The sequence below is a fragment of the Pempheris klunzingeri genome, chromosome 6, assembly GCF_042242105.1.
Source record: "Pempheris klunzingeri isolate RE-2024b chromosome 6, fPemKlu1.hap1, whole genome shotgun sequence".
Lineage (NCBI taxonomy): Eukaryota > Metazoa > Chordata > Actinopteri > Acropomatiformes > Pempheridae > Pempheris > Pempheris klunzingeri.
The window spans coordinates 15,101,785-15,119,432 of NC_092017.1; the positions used below are offsets into that span (position 1 = coordinate 15,101,785).

Consider the following 17,648-nt stretch of genomic DNA (forward strand, 5'->3'; position numbering starts at 1 on the left):
CAAAATGCTTTTGAGTCTGCATTACTATGATATGCATGGACTGTTTAAAGATCTAATCTTTGTTGGCACATTTGTGGTAACAAATGAAACATAACCTGCAGTGGAATGCATCCCCTGACTTGTTCCCTGCGATCTCTGTTTCTCTTGTAGACGAGTTCAGGCGTCTGTGTATTGTGGGTGTTCCCCAAGGACACGGTCTCCCTCATGGCTACCCCAACGGACACTTTCCCAACAACAATGGCAACGGGTTCAACTATGGATACAAGATCCCCAGTGTACCTAATGGAAATGGTAATGGAGGCATTGGTGGCAACGGAGGAGGTGGAGGAGGAGGTTTTGGAGGGAACGGTGGGGGCTTTGGAAGTAACGGAGGAGGACTTGTGACCCACCAACATATAGGTGAGTCACTCTGTGGATCTGTATAAGTCCATGAAATGGTACTAGATAACAGTGCTGTTTTCTAGAATTGCAAAATAATCTGAATAAGTTGTTTTTTTGTTTGTCCACTTTGTTTTTTTAATGTGACCACTGTGTGCTCACAGGCACGGTTTCTGTGAATGACACCATCGACGTCTGCAAACATTTCACCAACCTATGTTTGAATGGACGATGTATACCCACACCCACGAGCTACCGCTGCGAATGCAACATGGGCTACAGACAGGACGTTCGTGGGGAGTGTATTGGTAAGAAACATGCTCACACACTGTATACTGTGTAAATGTTAATGCAATGTTATTCACAGGCACAGTGACTTGCCGACAGCCCCACAGGGGCTGCCCTGCACTGCCATCTTCTGCCGATTTAAGGAACTTAATACAAGTGTAGGTTGATGCTTGTAGAGGAGATCTGCGCGCGAATCGTGTTGAGGATAGGTCATGGGTTTTTGTGTGCTTTATTTTTTTCTCTCCAGATGTGGATGAGTGTGTGAGCAATCCATGTATTAATGGAGACTGTGTCAACACACCTGGATCGTACCACTGCAAGTGCCACGAAGGCTACCAGGGAACCCCTACCAAACAAGCTTGCATTGGTATGTCTGACTGCGCTGTCAAACCATATTACTGTAACAATTCGTCAAGATATTTTATTTGAACATAAATTTTGTATAAATATATCACTGGAGTAGTTTAAACACAATCCCTAAAGCTTTGGAGATCAGATTAATATGGCAGGTGGATGAAATACAATAAACTAAGCCTCATCCATCTTCCTTCTTCCCACTCTCTTCAGATATCGATGAGTGTTTTGTGAATGGAGTGATGTGTCGCAACGGCCGCTGTGTCAACACAGAGGGAAGCTTTCAGTGTATCTGCAATGCTGGCTTTGAGCTCACTCCAGATGGAAAGAACTGCATTGGTAAGGAGTTAACACAGGAACAGGTCGAACTTCACATGAACCCTCACCTCTATAAACTTGACTGGAATTCTCCTCTTGTTTCCTTTCAGACCACGATGAGTGTGCCACCACCAATATGTGTCTGAATGGCATGTGTATCAATGAGGATGGCAGCTTTAAGTGTATCTGCAAGCCTGGCTTTGCTTTAGCACCTAATGGACGTTACTGCACTGGTATGTATGATTTATTAAGTACAAACAGATACCTCAGGTCTTGGGCCAAATAGGTCGCTTCAAAACAGTGTTGACTGATGTTGTGTTCTTTGAAATCCTGCAGATTCCTCTTGGACCAATGTGTGCACAGTTATGTCTTAGAAGTCATACTTTTGAAACATGCCCAATGTGCTATTATGCACAGTCCAGAAATACATAGATAGCTTCAAGAGAAGCTGTCATTCCATTGCAGTAACACCATAACACGGACAGCACAGGTGCTCGTCCCAAATACACTTATCAATCTAGATAATGTTAACTCCCCGTGAATGTTAACTCCCCGTGACCTGACTGTTCATCAAGCTGTCTGGATTTCTATGGCATCTTTTCAGTTTTGCCTGTTGAATGCTAAACATCTAGAATAATAGTAAAAATTCATCACTAGATTTATTTTTTGCTTTGTATATTTACCCTAAGTCATATTTACTGTAAGTCATTTACTAATAGGCCACTTTGTGCACACACCTGCTTTTGCTCTTAAACTGAAGCTGACATATACATTATGTGCCCTCTTTTCATCAGATATTGATGAGTGTCAGACACCTGGCATTTGTATGAATGGCCGCTGCATCAACTCCGAGGGCTCCTTCCGCTGTGAGTGCCCTCCAGGTCTGGCTATCGATGTAGATGGGAGAGTGTGTGTGGACACACACATGAGGACCACCTGCTACGGTGCCATAAAAATGGGCACATGCTCACGGCCGTTCCCTGGTGCAGTGACCAAGTCTGAGTGCTGCTGCGCCAATCCTGAACATGGCTTTGGGGAGCCCTGCCAACCCTGCCCCTCCAGAAACTCAGGTACAAACTTTGATTTGCTTCATAGTGTTTGTTTCAATTCTTGTAGTTTTAATAGCAAATAAAGGAAAAGAATATCTGGCTCATCTGATGTGTGTTTTTTTCCAGCTGAGTTCCAGGCTGTATGCAGCAGTGGTATTGGGATTACAGCTGATGGCAGAGGTGAGTATGTTGTTCATGAATGTGAATGTTCCCACAGTGCTGTTATTTTAGTATTTATCTACATAATACCTATCATCTCCCAGACATCAATGAGTGTGCCCTGGACCCAGACATTTGTCAGAACGGCATATGTGAGAACCTGAGAGGAAGCTACCGCTGCATCTGTAACATCGGTTATGAGTCTGATACCAGTGGCAAAAACTGTGTTGGTGAGTCAGAGTTTAGTGGATTGTTTTCATGTTTCTCCTAATGGTCTGATTCAAACGAAACAGTCCAAAGCAAAGTAAGCTATGTATCTATCTGAAATTAAAACTGTGTCTTTCTGTTAATAGTGGCCATTGTGGCCATAAGTTAACAAGAATAAGAATAAGAATTAAGTCAAAAGTTATGTCGCAGTATAACGGCAGCACAAGCAGAGAAGACTCATCAAATTGTACGGCAGTATCTTTCTTAAGTTTGTTTAAGTCAAAAGTGTAGTCATACAAGACAAACCAATTTGACATGTCAGAAACCGTACATTACTGCCTTCTATTTACTAACCAATGCCTTCTGTCGCCTGCCTGCAGACATCAATGAGTGTCTGGTGAACCGTCTGCTTTGTGACAACGGTCTGTGCAGAAACACTCCTGGCTCCTACACCTGCTCCTGTCCTAAAGGATTTGTCTTCAAACCCGAATCAGAGACCTGCGAAGGTGCGCGCACACACAAACATTCTCTCCGTCTCACAACCACATGTGTCCGTTTTTACCAACGATCAAGATCATTATGAGGTGACATTATTACCAGATGTGTTGCATTTAGTTTCCAGTAAACATGCGGCTCATGGAAAGAAGACACACACATTGTGCCTGCAGCTGCCAAGTGGTGATGATGAGCCATTTGAATCAGCCTCTCATCCCTGACCTCAGGTGTGTGTTTGCACGTGTTTCAGATATCAATGAATGCGACTCGAGTCCGTGCATCAATGGAGCGTGCCGCAACGTGGCCGGGTCCTTCAACTGTGAGTGTACACACGGCAGCAAGCTGGACTCCACCAACACCATCTGCGTCGGTAAGACATCCATCCTCCCCAAAGGCCTGACGCAAATTAGAGCAGCACTGCAGGGTCCTAGACACAGCTTGTATGGGATAATGATTACACACTGAGACAGGAGTGTCAGTTGGAGATAATTGGTGCAAGAGTCTTTTTGTCTAATCAGTCTAATCAAGCTTTACTCTCCACTTTTGTAAACAAACGCCGAGGTGGTTCAGGTTACCAGGAGCCATCCAGAGGCATTATCATCCTCAGATGTTGGGCAAAATGGCACACACAGATTATTTATTGGATAAATACTTGCATGCATGGCCTTGGTTCACATGGAGATTGCTTTACTTCATAGAGATCTGCCGCAGATTCAGAATGACATGTGGTATGTAAGACTCTCTGCTGAGGTTACATATTCCCCTTGTTTGGAGGTTTGTTACTTTTGGGAAATCATTCTAAGAAAGTTACATGCTAATACAGAATACAGATGTTATTGTAACTCGATGGAAGAATGAGTCATTGAATAAATACTCATGCATATTGCATGAACTGCCCCTGTCAGAGGTCTGCAAATTCCTCTGGCTTGGTTCATTTCTGTTTTATGTTTTAGAGCCCATCACTCAGCGGGGGAAGAGAGGGAAAGTAAATTGCGGTTTTGTGTTTGGGTGGCCTTGTGGTTTTGGAGAAAAGGTGTCACTGTTATGACTGTACACCATTTCAGTTCATTAGGAATGCAATAGCATAGGATTAAATGTAATGATCCATGGGCTTTACTCTGCTCAGTGTGCAGCCGAAGACACAAGTTTTATGGCAGTAGGGAGAGTTGAGGGTGACACGATAATTGTTTTTGTGGTGTATTTTGTTGCCATAGTTAAAGATACCCTGGGGATATGTTGACATTTGATTTTGACCACTAGTGGTGCTGTGGAGTCATGTTTTGATGAGCAATGTTTCATAAAGAAGGAGCTGCACTCAACCCATTTCTTAGGCCTGAAGGATACAAACAATGTGTTTTGATGAGACATATTGAATGTTAACTGTGTGCACAATAAAACCACAGCTGGTATGTATAATCAAGTCTCCATTGTTGTTGCTCCACAGACAGTATGAAGAGTACTTGCTGGCTGACCATACAAGACAACCGCTGCGAGGTCAACATCAACGGAGCCACCCTGAAGTCTGAGTGCTGCTCCACACTGGGGGCCGCCTGGGGCAGCCCCTGTGACCCCTGCGAGATCGGTCAGTTCATATGCAGCAGCAAATGCTGGAAATTATTTGTGCCAGTTTCAGTAGTCCTCCGAACTTTAGGTCTTGGTATTGTAGAAAACACTCAAGCATTTAGATCAGTGTTTAACAACCAATTCACCACTGAGTTCTAATATGAAAGAACTTTGACACATGCTATTTAAGTACATTATTAATACAGGATCAAAAGAATAAAGGAACAAATAAAATGATATTGCAGACTAGACTACATGGTTTTAGCTGCTTGGGTCATAACGGGTACCATATTGTGAACTCTATACCTGGAGCAATATTGAATTTTAGTACGTATTCTACACACAGCGTTCATACATAAAATGTGTTTATTACATCTCTCAATCCCCTCATGTCTCCTCAGACACCGCCTGCTCTCGAGGGTTTGCTCGTATGAAGGGTCTTGTGTGTGAAGGTAAGAACATTTGATAAGTTAATGAACGGTAGCGCTCCATTCATTCAACATCAACGCCCAGGAAATGTTTTTTAGCCTTTTGTCCTTGTAATGTGCTTCAATGTTTTCCCTGTAGATTTCTTTTAACAACAAATGTGTGCACGTTTGTGTGGGTTTCACCTTGTAACCATGATGTCCTCGTCCCTGTAGACATTAATGAGTGTGAGGTGTTCCCTGGAGTGTGCACAAATGGCCGGTGCGTGAACACCCAGGGCTCGTTCCGCTGCGAGTGTGCTGAGGGTCTCACCTTGGACAGTACTGGACGCACATGTGTGGGTAAGAGGACAAAGAAATCAGACATCACATTTAATGACACGGTTATTTCGAGTAGCTATCATGTCACTACACTGTTAGGCCGAAACTCAGAAACAGAGGTGACTTTGTTTTTGATTTTCTAACTTTCTGTCTTTTCTAGATATGCGTAGTGAGCAATGCTACATGAAATGGCACGAGGATGAGTGTGGCCAGCCACTGCAAGGAAGATACCGTGTGGACATGTGTTGCTGTTCAGTGGGTGCTGCCTGGGGTATCGACTGTGAGGAGTGTCCCAAACCAGGCACACCTGAATACAGAACCATCTGTCCCAGAGGGCTCGGCTTCGCCAACAGAGGAGATATTCTGACCGGCAGACCGTTCTACAAAGGTACCAGTGTTTTTAAACTAACTGAATGTGGACTTTTTTTATCCAAAGTGCTTTGTGGCACCATGAGTGTGTACTTTTGTTGGTGGAACTGTGTGTCATCAAAGTGGCCATGTCAGACTGGATGCTCTTCAGAGGCGAAAGCTGGTCAGAGAATAAAGTTCATTCTGTAATGGTCATACTTGTCACTGTATTTTTGAAATTAGAGGATTAGAGGATCTATAAAGTGCATATACGTGGTTACTTGTAATAGGGTCTCTGTAAAATTTAAACTCTTTCTCCCCAGATGTAAATGAGTGTAAGGTGTTCCAAGGTCTCTGTACTCATGGAAATTGCCGGAACACCATCGGCAGTTTCAAGTGCCGCTGCAACAATGGCTTCGCTCTGACTGCAGAAGAGAGGAACTGCACAGGTATGAGAGAGCAGCAGAGGAAGTAACATTTATTTATCTCAAATGAACCATTTCTGTCACACCTGTCCTGTTAGTAAGCAGTTATTGAGGGTTCCTTTTTTAATGTCTTTGCGTTTCAGACATTGATGAGTGCCGTATCTCGCCGGACTTGTGTGGTCATGGTACCTGTGTCAACACACCTGGCAGCTTTGAGTGTGAATGTTTCGAGGGCTATGAGAGCGGCTTTATGATGATGAAGAACTGCATGGGTAAGTTGGGAACAAAGTCCCTCGCATAATTACACAAGTTGAAATGATACTCTGTTCGAATACATGTCCACAACGTGAAATCACAGCCCGGTTTGACAAATCACCTTATCTCTCTATTGTTCCCATATTCTTTCTTTTCCCCTCTTGTTATTCATCTTTTCCTCCTTTCTTCCCTCCTCATCTCTCCTTCCCTCTCCTGCTCTCTGCTGACAGATATTGATGAGTGTGAGAGAAACCCCCTGTTATGTCGTGGAGGAACATGCCTGAACACAGAAGGGAGTTATGAGTGTGAATGCCCAACCGGACACTCGCTCAGCACCGATGGATCTGCCTGTGAAGGTGGATCATACATCATACAGCACACACACATGTACACACACACACACACACACATATATGCATTCATACACAGGCTCACTAGTTGTTATATATCATAAAGCTAGTGCACCAAAAACCTCAGTCCACCTACTTTTCGCAAAGTAAAACTTATTTTTGTTGTTGATGTTCTCTCTTCTGGATCTTTTAATTTTTATGAACTAGTGTTATGATTATTGTCCAGTATCACCCTGAGCTACAATACACTACATTGTAAATAACGTCTAAATCTCTCAACCTGTTTGCTGGTCCTGTCAGATGTGAATGAGTGCCAGCTGAGTGACAACTTGTGCAAGAATGGCCAGTGTGTCAACATGCCGGGAACGTACCAGTGCACCTGTGACACTGGTTACCAGGCAACACCAGACCGACAGGGCTGCGTTGGTGAGTGGAACGAATGAATCGATCTTTTTGTGTACCTACTCATTTGCACACACTTAACTCATCTACTTAAAAACTAATGTGACCAAGATGCCTAAACTGTAATTGCGACCTTTCTTTGCAGATATTGATGAATGTACCATTATGAACGGAGGCTGTGAAACCCACTGTACCAACTCAGAGGGCAGCTATGAGTGCAGCTGTAGTGAGGGCTACGCTCTCATGCCTGACCTCAGGACCTGTGCAGGTAATAAAACACAGGACGTGTGCAGTATACTTGTATTCCAGGCAACTCTATCTCCAGAAACAAAAGTTCCCCCGTGAAAATAAAAAAGACTTATGTTTTCCTATCTGGTATTTCTACACGGTGTTGCCACCTATAGCACATTGAAAAATAATCTGCTGTTTCTATTAGATATTGATGAGTGTGAGGAGACTCCAGACATCTGTGACGGAGGCCAGTGTACCAACATTCCTGGGGAATACCGCTGTCTCTGTTATGATGGCTTCATGGCTTCCATGGACATGAGGACGTGTATCGGTGAGAGGAAAAGCAATACTCCAGCTGCAATTTCTCTCATTTTAAACGTTTATCTTAAAATCTCTTCCTCTCCCTTGTATTTTTAACTTTCTCTGTCTACCACATTGATTTATTAATTCAGCCTCTCTGACCTGGTCTACGGGACATTTTCTCTGTCAGTCTTATTTTATGTCACTCTGATCTCATAAGACCAGAGCATTCACATTTCATCAGTGTCCATGCATCCCTGTCTGCCCAGATGTGAACGAGTGTGACTTGAACCCAAACATCTGTCTCCACGGCGACTGTGAGAACACCAAAGGCTCCTTCATCTGCCACTGTCAGCTGGGATATTTTGTCAAGAAGGGATCCACAGGCTGCACAGGTACACACACACACACAGATGCAAACATCAGGGGCTGAGCTGTCGCTGAGAGTTCTGGGCCTCTGTGTGTCCATATCTGAGTCAAGTGTTGAGATAGTTCACCCATGCATACAGTAGTTCGAGGTCTACAATTTTTAAAATGGTAATTTATTCATGACTCACTACTTATAGAATTAAAAACCCTGCTAAGCAAAAAGCAAGGTGTCCTGTCTTTGCACAACATTACCACAGGAGCATTTCATTAAAAAAAATTCAAACTGCATTATTCTTGTTCAAAGGGAAATAGCCCGTACAAAAATGAGTGTTGCTGCCTGTCTGTTGGCTAATTGATCTCCATATCTTTCCAGATGTTGACGAGTGTGAGATTGGGGCTCATAACTGCGACATGCATGCAGCCTGCATCAACGTGCCTGGAAGCTTTAAATGTCGCTGTCGAGACGGCTGGGTGGGAGACGGCATCAAGTGTGTGGGTGAGTACGTGCTCTAATATGCTGCAAGGTGGTTTGTTGACCAGATAGTGTTATATTGCAACAAGAGTTTTTAAGAGAAAAAAAATGCAAAATTGTCTTCTATACCCATATACCCTTTTTTTACTATTTTACTATTTTTTTCCTCACTCTTTTTTTCTCTTTTCAGATCAGGATGAGTGCTCTGCAGAGGACCATAATTGCAACCCCAATGCAGACTGCGTCAACACACCTGGATCCTACAGGTGTACATGCAAGGAGGGCTTCAACGGAGACGGATTTTCCTGCTCTGGTAAGGTTGCTGAAACTTTCTAAATAAATCCCAGTTGAATATTAGCTATTGTGTTCGCTGTGAGCTTCATGCGCAGTAAGTCTATGATGCATTGGTCTGTTCTTTTTCAGACATGGATGAGTGTGCAGACAATGTGAACCTGTGTGAGAACGGCCAGTGTCTGAATGCTCCAGGAGGCTACCGCTGCGAGTGCGAGATGGGCTTCACTCCTACAGAAGACAGCAAGGCCTGTCAAGGTGCTGCACTTTCTGCACAGTTTCTTCTCTCTTTTTTGCTGGTCTTTTTTTTAAGTAACTAACATGTTCTTTCTCTGTCTGTCACCTTTGCCACAGACATTGATGAGTGTAATTTCCAGAACATCTGTGTGTTTGGATCGTGCCAGAACCTTCCAGGGATGTTCCGCTGTGTGTGTGATGATGGTTATGAGCTGGACCGCAGCGGAGGAAACTGCACTGGTCAGTGTAGCATTTCTGTAACTGTAGCTCTAAAATCGCTGAGTTCAGACACAGAACAGACTCCAGTAGTTTGGCTGAGTTTCCTTGATAATAACAGCCTTCATGCATGCATCCTATTCCAATTCAAAATTCTATGATATTTAAGATATGCAAACACCAAAGATGTATCTACTTAAGCCATGTGTTTCTTTGTCCAGCATACCTCTACATATGTTACATAAACAAGATTGTAAATAATTGAACGTAGAAAAAATGGTTTCTGTATTTAAAGCAGCATATAAAGTAATAGGGTCATGTATTTCAGAAGAGCTGTGTGTGTCGCTGAGCTTGTGTGATTCACTGTATACTGCAGACATCAACGAGTGTGCGGACCCTGTGAACTGCATCAACGGGCTGTGTGTGAACACTCCAGGGAGCTACCTGTGTAACTGCCCAGCTGACTTTGAGCTCAACCCCACTGGCGTGGGCTGTGTGGGTGAGTCACACTTAAAGCTGGCAGGTTTAAATCTAGTGCAGGCTGAAATAAGACAAATGATGACTTTGAAAATTAGCAGCTTTTAATGAAGAGGACACATTGTTCTTCATTAGGCGATCTTTTATAAAGGATTATATGTTGAGAAAAAGAAACAATTAAGATAATAAAAAGCAAATGAATAAATACACAAAATGCACAAATACATTTAGAAATTAAACATAACAAGGAGCAGGTCCTGCATCTTTCAGATGTGAATTATAGTAGATATTTACTTAAAGCACCACCATCAGGCAAATTAGTACATTTTTTTATTTTACAGATTTTTTTCCCTTTAGTTAACATCCCTTTTAACAGTGCAATTAACAAATAGGGACAAAATGTATCTAAAGTATAAAATCAGTGCATTACATCAGTATTTCTAAAACAGGAGAACATAGAGACAAGATGCAGCATCCCTACAAAATTGAATCAGTGATGACAGATAACAAATCACAGCCTAACCACACTTTTATTTTATTCATACACTGTTCATGCCTGTTACACGAAAGTGAGGACTCCATGTATTCATAGTGAATATGTGCCTTTCTTAGATACCCGTGTTGGCAACTGCTTCCTGGATATCCTTCCACGTGGTGACGGAGGAATCTCCTGCAGTGCGGAGATCGGAGTGGGCGTGACCCGAGCGTCCTGTTGCTGCTCCCTGGGAGGAGCCTGGGGAAACCCCTGTGAACTGTGCCCCGCCCCCAACTCCAGTATGCACCACAGAAGATCGATTGATCAATTACTTAATAAGTTTACTGCAAAATGCACATCCACATGTCATAGTTAAAATGCTTAGATTTGTCTTAGCAAAAGTTATTTATGACAGACTGGTTTTCCCACTATGAAATGGAAACTCACACTGACTTGCTGCATGTGTTTGTCTATTTTGTAGCGGAATACAAGACTCTTTGTCCAGGAGGAGAAGGATTCAGACCCAACCCCATCACTGTTATCCTGGAAGGTAAACCGCCCAGCTTCCCCTGTTGTCCAGGCCTGTACTGAATTAACAACTATGCAGCCAAACACTAAACTTTCATACATTTGTAACATCTATGAGTCTAACAATTTGAATTATTCTCCAGATATTGATGAGTGCCAGGAGCTGCCAGGTCTCTGCCAGGGTGGAAACTGTGTTAACACCTTTGGTAGTTTCCAGTGTGAGTGTCCAGCAGGCTACTATCTCAATGAGGAGACTCGCATCTGTGAGGGTAAGAATCGACAAATGACACTTAGTTCACTGACTCAAACTGTATTCACTGAAAAAGAACACAACTAGATCACTTATGAGGGAAAAATTAGCAACATGCTCTCATTTCATATTTTATATAATTTGTCATTTTTTTATCATCTATCTTTACGTGCAGATATCGATGAGTGCACCACCCACATTGGAATCTGTGGACCTGGTACCTGCTATAACACTCTGGGCAACTACACCTGTGTGTGTCCCCCGGAATACATGCAAGTCAATGGAGGAAACAACTGCATGGGTGAGTAGGAGAGATTTCTCTTAGACTGAAAATATTTACTGTCTACGTGTCCTCAGAAAATAAATGAAGTACTCACAGTTTTGCAAAGGCAAACATTTTTAGGTGCCGGCTTTCAGCTTTTTGATTTAAAGGATCAAATGTTTTCCTTCTTGTAATGCAGACATGAGGAAGAGCGTGTGCTACCGTAACTTTAACGACACGTGTGAGAACGAGCTGTCTTTCAACATGACCAAGAAGATGTGCTGCTGTGCCTACAACGTGGGGAAAGCCTGGAACAAGCCCTGCGAAGCCTGCCCAACTCCTGCTACCTGTGAGTGTCACTGAATACGATGAAAAATCCTCTGAAGCACCTGTGAAAACACTGCTGTGTGAGCACGTTTTATCATTGTCACTGAGTGTCTCGTGCGCTGTCTGTTTCAGCTGAGTACCAATTACTGTGTGGTAACCAGGCTCCTGGCTTTATCATTGACATCCACACTGGCAAGCCAATTGGTAAGATCATTACAAGAGCAAAGCTGTACAAACAGAAAGTAGAAAATTAGCACTGGTATAAATTACAGACTGCATTATAACATTCTGTGGTGTTGTTGTCTGCAGATATTGATGAGTGCAGGGAGATCCCGGGTATCTGTGCCAATGGAGTGTGTATCAATCAGATCGGGAGCTTCCGCTGTGAATGTCCAATGGGCTTCAGCTACAACAACATACTGCTCATTTGTGAAGGTTGTACTCAAGGCTTACACAATGTCTCCTTCAGTCTCACTCTTTCTTTTTGTTCCTCTTACTGTGGGTTTTGCGACAATCATAATAATAATAATAATAATAATAATAATAATTAATATTATAACTACATTTCAGTCTCTACACACACAGAAATAGACACTCACACATACACACCTTCACTTCCTCACACTGAATCATTGCTTAGAGTGTATACTTACTGCTGGCACAAAGACTTACCACTATTGTGTTACTAAATCACATCAGCACACCCATATGCAAACAGGCACACACACACACACACACACACACACACACACACACACACACACACACAAATACAGTTACACTCACCCAAAGACACTTTTACTAGCAGTCCACTCAGTAGAGTTAATGCGACCCTCTCCCTACATGAATTATGCCCTTGTAAAGACAAGTGGAGTGACTCCGAATGGGAGCACCTGCCTGGACCTTCAATCATCCAGAACCTGCCACCAGAGCCAAAAATGGAGCCGTTGTGTTTTCTCTCCTGCTGTCCCAAAGCTGACTGCCTGCTCTGACCAGACAGTTATGGAGTGTGTGATTGATGTCCACTGTTTCTTTCTTTCTTCCCCCTGCGTAGATATTGATGAGTGTAACAGTGGGGACAACCTGTGCCAGCGCAATGCCAACTGTATCAACATTCCAGGCAGCTACCGCTGCGAGTGCTCGCCAGGCTTCAAACTGTCCCCCAGCGGGGCCTGTGTGGGTAAGTCCAGCCTGTCTTACAGGCCTAACTGGGGTTTCCCATTTTAAAATACAAGGAGGTTGGACAGAAAAAGTGATTGTGGTGATACTGTAGGGATATTGTAAGACATGGACATCATTTGTTAAAAGAAAACTGTTAAAATTTGCATTTACTGCATAGTGGAAAATCTACTGAGATATGTTCATTTACACCAGCTTTGACTGGTTTGGTTTGGTCATTAAGGACCGGCATGGGTCATGAACACGCAGAAAAAAAAGAAAACATACTGTAAATACCTTACAACAGACACATAGTGTGTTTTGCATAAAATCAAAGCATGACACTGCATATAAAGAGCAATGAAGTATTAATCCTGCAATAAATAATCGATTCTGATGATGGACAGGATATTTATCTCCAATAGTTCTGACAGTGACTGTCACTGTCACTGTGATACTTGTATAAGTCGATAACTATAGAACAAAGGATGGACCCAGTGTCTCAGGTGTTAGAGGATGTTGCTTCTGCGTGTGTTCTATCATTTAAAATTAATATCTATTGATTTTGGACGACATTAATAACTTGAAAGGCTCTGATAAATCATGATTCAACATTTTATGAAATGTAATAAGCTAAAAATATCCTTTTAGAATCTTATATTTTTTTAGCTAATCCTTTGCTAATCATAATTCAAGTGCAGCCCTTTACAATACATTAATATCTTTCATTTCCGTTTCTTTTCCAGACCGTAATGAGTGCCAGGAGATTCCTAATGTGTGCAGCCACGGAGAGTGTATTGACACACAGGGAAGCTATCGCTGTCTCTGCCACAACGGCTTCAAGGCTACTGCTGACCAGACCATGTGCATGGGTGAGGAGCACAATCTAAAACTAATACACACAACACTGCATAGCATGCAGTCCCAATAATGACGCCATTTTTTACATTTGAATGTTTTTACTGTCTCTTATTTTAGACATCGATGAGTGTGACAGACAGCCATGTGGTAACGGTACCTGTAAGAACACAGTGGGATCCTACAACTGCCTCTGCTTCCCTGGCTTTGAGCTCACACACAACAACGACTGCATGGGTAAGGATTATTTAGTGTTCGGCTCTATAAAGGTCAAACAGCACTTATTGTTTTCTTTTAAAGGTCAAAGCCTTGACACAGGTTTAGATGTCACATTGTTAAAGATCACACCTAAAAATTCCAATAAAAATACGCTGCCCTTTTCTTTGGCAGTATTATATCTGGGCAGACATGAAATAAAATAAAGACATAAAATTTGACTGTGTTTTGACTTTTATTTGGCTTTTTGGGGAAATGTGTTAGACTGGATTTAACGTTGTGTCTGAACTTTTGTGGTGTAGTAAAGAAAATTATACACGAGCCAAGTTTTTTCAGAAACATGAGTTTCTTAAAAGATAACCAAACAGAGTCCTGATCCTCTCAATGTTTATCTTACAGACATTGATGAGTGCAGTGCCCTCCAGGGACAAGTGTGCAGGAACGGACAGTGTATCAATGGACTCGGCTCTTTCCAGTGTCTCTGCCATGAGGGTTATGAGAACACTCCGGATGGAAAGAACTGTGTTGGTAAGGGACTTTAAATATACTAGAGAAGTAAGAGCACAAATTTCACACAGTATCAGTCTATCTATCTATCTATCTGTCTATCTATCTATCTGTCTATCTATCTATCTATCTATCTGTCTATCTATCTATCTATCTATCTATCTATGTACTTATACATTGTTTGATTTCTCACAGATATCAATGAGTGTGTGAGTCTGCCCGGCACTTGCTCTCCTGGAACTTGTCAGAATTTGGACGGATCTTTCAGATGTATCTGCCCTCCTGGCTATGAGGTGCAAAATGACCAATGTATAGGTAAGACACAAACACAAACACAAACACACACACATACACACAAAAGAGACAGGAGCGACCTAGCAACCTGCTTTAACACACACTCACAGATACCACCTATCCTCTCACCCCCCTTCCTCCTCCCTGCCCTCTTTTGCACTCCCTTCCCAGATATCAACGAGTGTGAGGTGGAGCCCAACATCTGCCAGTTTGGCACCTGCACCAACACTCCCGGCAGCTTCCAGTGCACCTGCCAGCCGGGCTTCATACTCTCTGACAACAAACGCCGCTGCTATGGTGAGAGAAGCTGTTAGTGAACAGTAGGCCACAGCAGATAGTGTTGATGATTTAGCATGAATTTGGTAATTTGATATATTTAAGGGGAAAATATATTATATCTTACTAAGTGGATGGAGGAGGCTTTTATTTTTGTCCTATAGATAACAGATGAGCTACTCTCTGTCCATAGCAGAATTATGGATTTACTGATCTTTGTTTTTTTCTCCTGACAGATACCAGAGAAAGTTTCTGTTTCACCAAATTCGAGGCAGGAAAATGCTCCATCCCCAAAGCTTCAAACACCACCAAGGCCAAGTGCTGCTGCAGCAAGATGCCTGGCGAGGGCTGGGGACTCCCCTGTGAGCTGTGCCCACGAGGGAGCGAAGGTGTGTAACACAGACACACACACACATACATCCACACACATCCACATTGAGGTTTAATCCACAGTCACATCTGCAAAATAATGAAGCTGACCTTTTTTTGCTGTGACTCCAGCTGCTTTTGACACTCTATGTCCCTACGGCCACGGAGCGCTGCCTGGACTGGGCGTAGAACGTGAAGGTGAGCGCTACAGCGTAGATCTAATCCCTTGTATTTAGTGACCAGTCGTCTTGCATATGTTTAAAAATCTTAATTTTCTTTTGCTCTCTCTAGACATGAATGAGTGCCTGGATAACCCAGGCATCTGCCAGAATGGTATCTGCATCAACACAGACGGTTCCTTCCGCTGTGAATGCCCCTTCGGATACAACCTGGATTACACTGGAGTCAACTGCATTGGTGAGACGGTTTCTGAAATTGAATTTATCAGTCTGCAACATTTTCTTATAATTAATGCTAAATGATGTAATCTATCAGTGATACTAGCCCCACAATTACAGATGAAAAAAAATCAATTCCCGCAAGGCTTCTCTTTAGGAACTATGACTTCTGGGGAATTTATTGCCATGTCTCAGAATATATTACCAAAAGCAGTATTATTACCCAGGTCCTACCAAGCTCAGGTTTTTCCTGCATTGCGACATGATCTATTTTTGGACTCACATTTAAACTGCTAATGAGAAAATCTCAGGTACAGGATAAATGTTTCATTGGTTTTAATTGCCTCCTCTATCTGTCCCTGTTCTCTGTTTTCTTCAGATACCGATGAGTGCTCCATAGGAAACCCATGTGGAAATGGAACCTGCACCAATGTGGTGGGAGGTTTTGAGTGTTCGTGTCAGGAGGGTTTTGAACCTGGACCCATGATGACCTGTGAAGGTCAGTCATTCACACAGTAACACTCATACTCTTATTTTCCACATTATTCAAACTGACAGTAAATTAAACTAAGCTGTCTCTGCTCTTGACTCCAGACATCAACGAGTGCTCCCAGAATCCTCTGCTGTGTGCCTTCAGGTGTGTTAACACCTTTGGTTCCTATGAGTGTATGTGTCCTGCTGGCTACGTACTGCGAGATGACCAACGCATGTGCAGAGGTGAGAGGGCACAGCAGATTTCCTGTTTGCCAAGTGTCACTTTTATCTGCTTGACTCCTTTTATCTCTGGGTTTTCACTCTTCCTCTGTGTGCCGTTGCAATTGTGTGCAGTTTTCATTTTAGCTGGCTGTAGTTTTACCTATTGGCCATCTCTCCCTGTCCATTTCCAGACCACGACGAGTGCGCCGAGGGTCTGGATGACTGTGACTCCAAGGGAATGACCTGTAAGAACCTGATTGGTACCTTCATGTGTATCTGCCCTCCTGGGATGCAGCGCAGACCAGATGGAGAGGGATGTATGGGTGAGTAAAAATGTTTCAGCCAATGTGAGAGGTTTGCCTCAGTATTTGCTGTTGTTAGTAGATTCATCTGCCTTTTCACTCTCTTCATCCATCCATCCTTTGCTCTTTACTCTGGCAGACCTAAACGAGTGCCGCGCCAAGCCTGGCATCTGTAAGAACGGGCGCTGTGTCAACACAGTGGGAAGCTACCGCTGCGAGTGCAATGACGGTTTCGAGCCGAGCTCCACTGGAACTGAATGTATCGGTAAGATCACTACTGCAGAGGAACATGTTGTTGCACACTGTGGGGGTGAAGATGTCATGATTGAAATTGTGTCTACAGTCTTGTTTTAAATTCAGCTCAAGAATTGCACACTACTTTAGCAACCAAAAGTCCTCCATTTTTTCCTCCATCTGTAACCCCAAACTCTCCTCATGTCCTCCTGTCATCCTTCCTTCAGATAACCGAAAGGGCTACTGTTACACAGAGGTTCTGCAGACAATGTGCCAGCAGTCATCCACCAGCAGGATGAGTGTGACCAAGTCAGAGTGCTGCTGCAACACCGGCCGAGGCTGGGGGTCACAGTGTGAGCTCTGCCCGCTGCCTGGCACTGTACAGTACAAGAAGATGTGCCCACTCGGCCCTGGCTACACCACAGACGGTAGAGGTGAGCAGCACTGCAATAATGCAGAGTGATATTAGAAAGTATTATTTAATTTAATCACCACAATCTTTTAAAGTAGTTCCAAAAATGAAATAAATAGAATTAAAATTTCAATCTGGGAAGGACACCAAGCGAGC

General features: G+C 43.1%; 1 protein-coding gene across 1 annotated transcript in view; it reads left to right on the top strand.

The window, feature by feature from the left end:
* Nucleotides 1-17,648, top strand: part of fbn2b (fibrillin 2b) — a 60,282-nt gene that overhangs the window by 37,119 nt on the left and 5,515 nt on the right. The window contains exons 10-56 of the mRNA XM_070831988.1: nt 151-399; nt 543-686; nt 914-1,033; nt 1,234-1,359; nt 1,449-1,571; nt 2,133-2,408; nt 2,514-2,567; nt 2,651-2,776; nt 3,134-3,259; nt 3,499-3,618; nt 4,693-4,830; nt 5,213-5,263; nt 5,453-5,578; nt 5,718-5,945; nt 6,229-6,354; nt 6,474-6,602; nt 6,816-6,941; nt 7,236-7,361; nt 7,483-7,605; nt 7,774-7,899; nt 8,138-8,263; nt 8,611-8,733; nt 8,900-9,022; nt 9,133-9,258; nt 9,355-9,477; nt 9,830-9,952; nt 10,543-10,704; nt 10,887-10,955; nt 11,077-11,202; nt 11,359-11,484; nt 11,645-11,794; nt 11,905-11,976; nt 12,082-12,207; nt 12,827-12,952; nt 13,677-13,802; nt 13,909-14,025; nt 14,404-14,532; nt 14,707-14,826; nt 14,977-15,102; nt 15,318-15,470; nt 15,583-15,648; nt 15,742-15,867; nt 16,228-16,347; nt 16,443-16,565; nt 16,736-16,867; nt 16,986-17,111; nt 17,308-17,514. Of these exons, the coding sequence (XP_070688089.1) occupies nt 151-399; nt 543-686; nt 914-1,033; nt 1,234-1,359; nt 1,449-1,571; nt 2,133-2,408; nt 2,514-2,567; nt 2,651-2,776; nt 3,134-3,259; nt 3,499-3,618; nt 4,693-4,830; nt 5,213-5,263; nt 5,453-5,578; nt 5,718-5,945; nt 6,229-6,354; nt 6,474-6,602; nt 6,816-6,941; nt 7,236-7,361; nt 7,483-7,605; nt 7,774-7,899; nt 8,138-8,263; nt 8,611-8,733; nt 8,900-9,022; nt 9,133-9,258; nt 9,355-9,477; nt 9,830-9,952; nt 10,543-10,704; nt 10,887-10,955; nt 11,077-11,202; nt 11,359-11,484; nt 11,645-11,794; nt 11,905-11,976; nt 12,082-12,207; nt 12,827-12,952; nt 13,677-13,802; nt 13,909-14,025; nt 14,404-14,532; nt 14,707-14,826; nt 14,977-15,102; nt 15,318-15,470; nt 15,583-15,648; nt 15,742-15,867; nt 16,228-16,347; nt 16,443-16,565; nt 16,736-16,867; nt 16,986-17,111; nt 17,308-17,514 (6,135 nt within the window). The remainder of the gene's footprint in view (nt 1-150; nt 400-542; nt 687-913; nt 1,034-1,233; nt 1,360-1,448; nt 1,572-2,132; nt 2,409-2,513; nt 2,568-2,650; nt 2,777-3,133; nt 3,260-3,498; nt 3,619-4,692; nt 4,831-5,212; nt 5,264-5,452; nt 5,579-5,717; nt 5,946-6,228; nt 6,355-6,473; nt 6,603-6,815; nt 6,942-7,235; nt 7,362-7,482; nt 7,606-7,773; nt 7,900-8,137; nt 8,264-8,610; nt 8,734-8,899; nt 9,023-9,132; nt 9,259-9,354; nt 9,478-9,829; nt 9,953-10,542; nt 10,705-10,886; nt 10,956-11,076; nt 11,203-11,358; nt 11,485-11,644; nt 11,795-11,904; nt 11,977-12,081; nt 12,208-12,826; nt 12,953-13,676; nt 13,803-13,908; nt 14,026-14,403; nt 14,533-14,706; nt 14,827-14,976; nt 15,103-15,317; nt 15,471-15,582; nt 15,649-15,741; nt 15,868-16,227; nt 16,348-16,442; nt 16,566-16,735; nt 16,868-16,985; nt 17,112-17,307; nt 17,515-17,648) is intronic.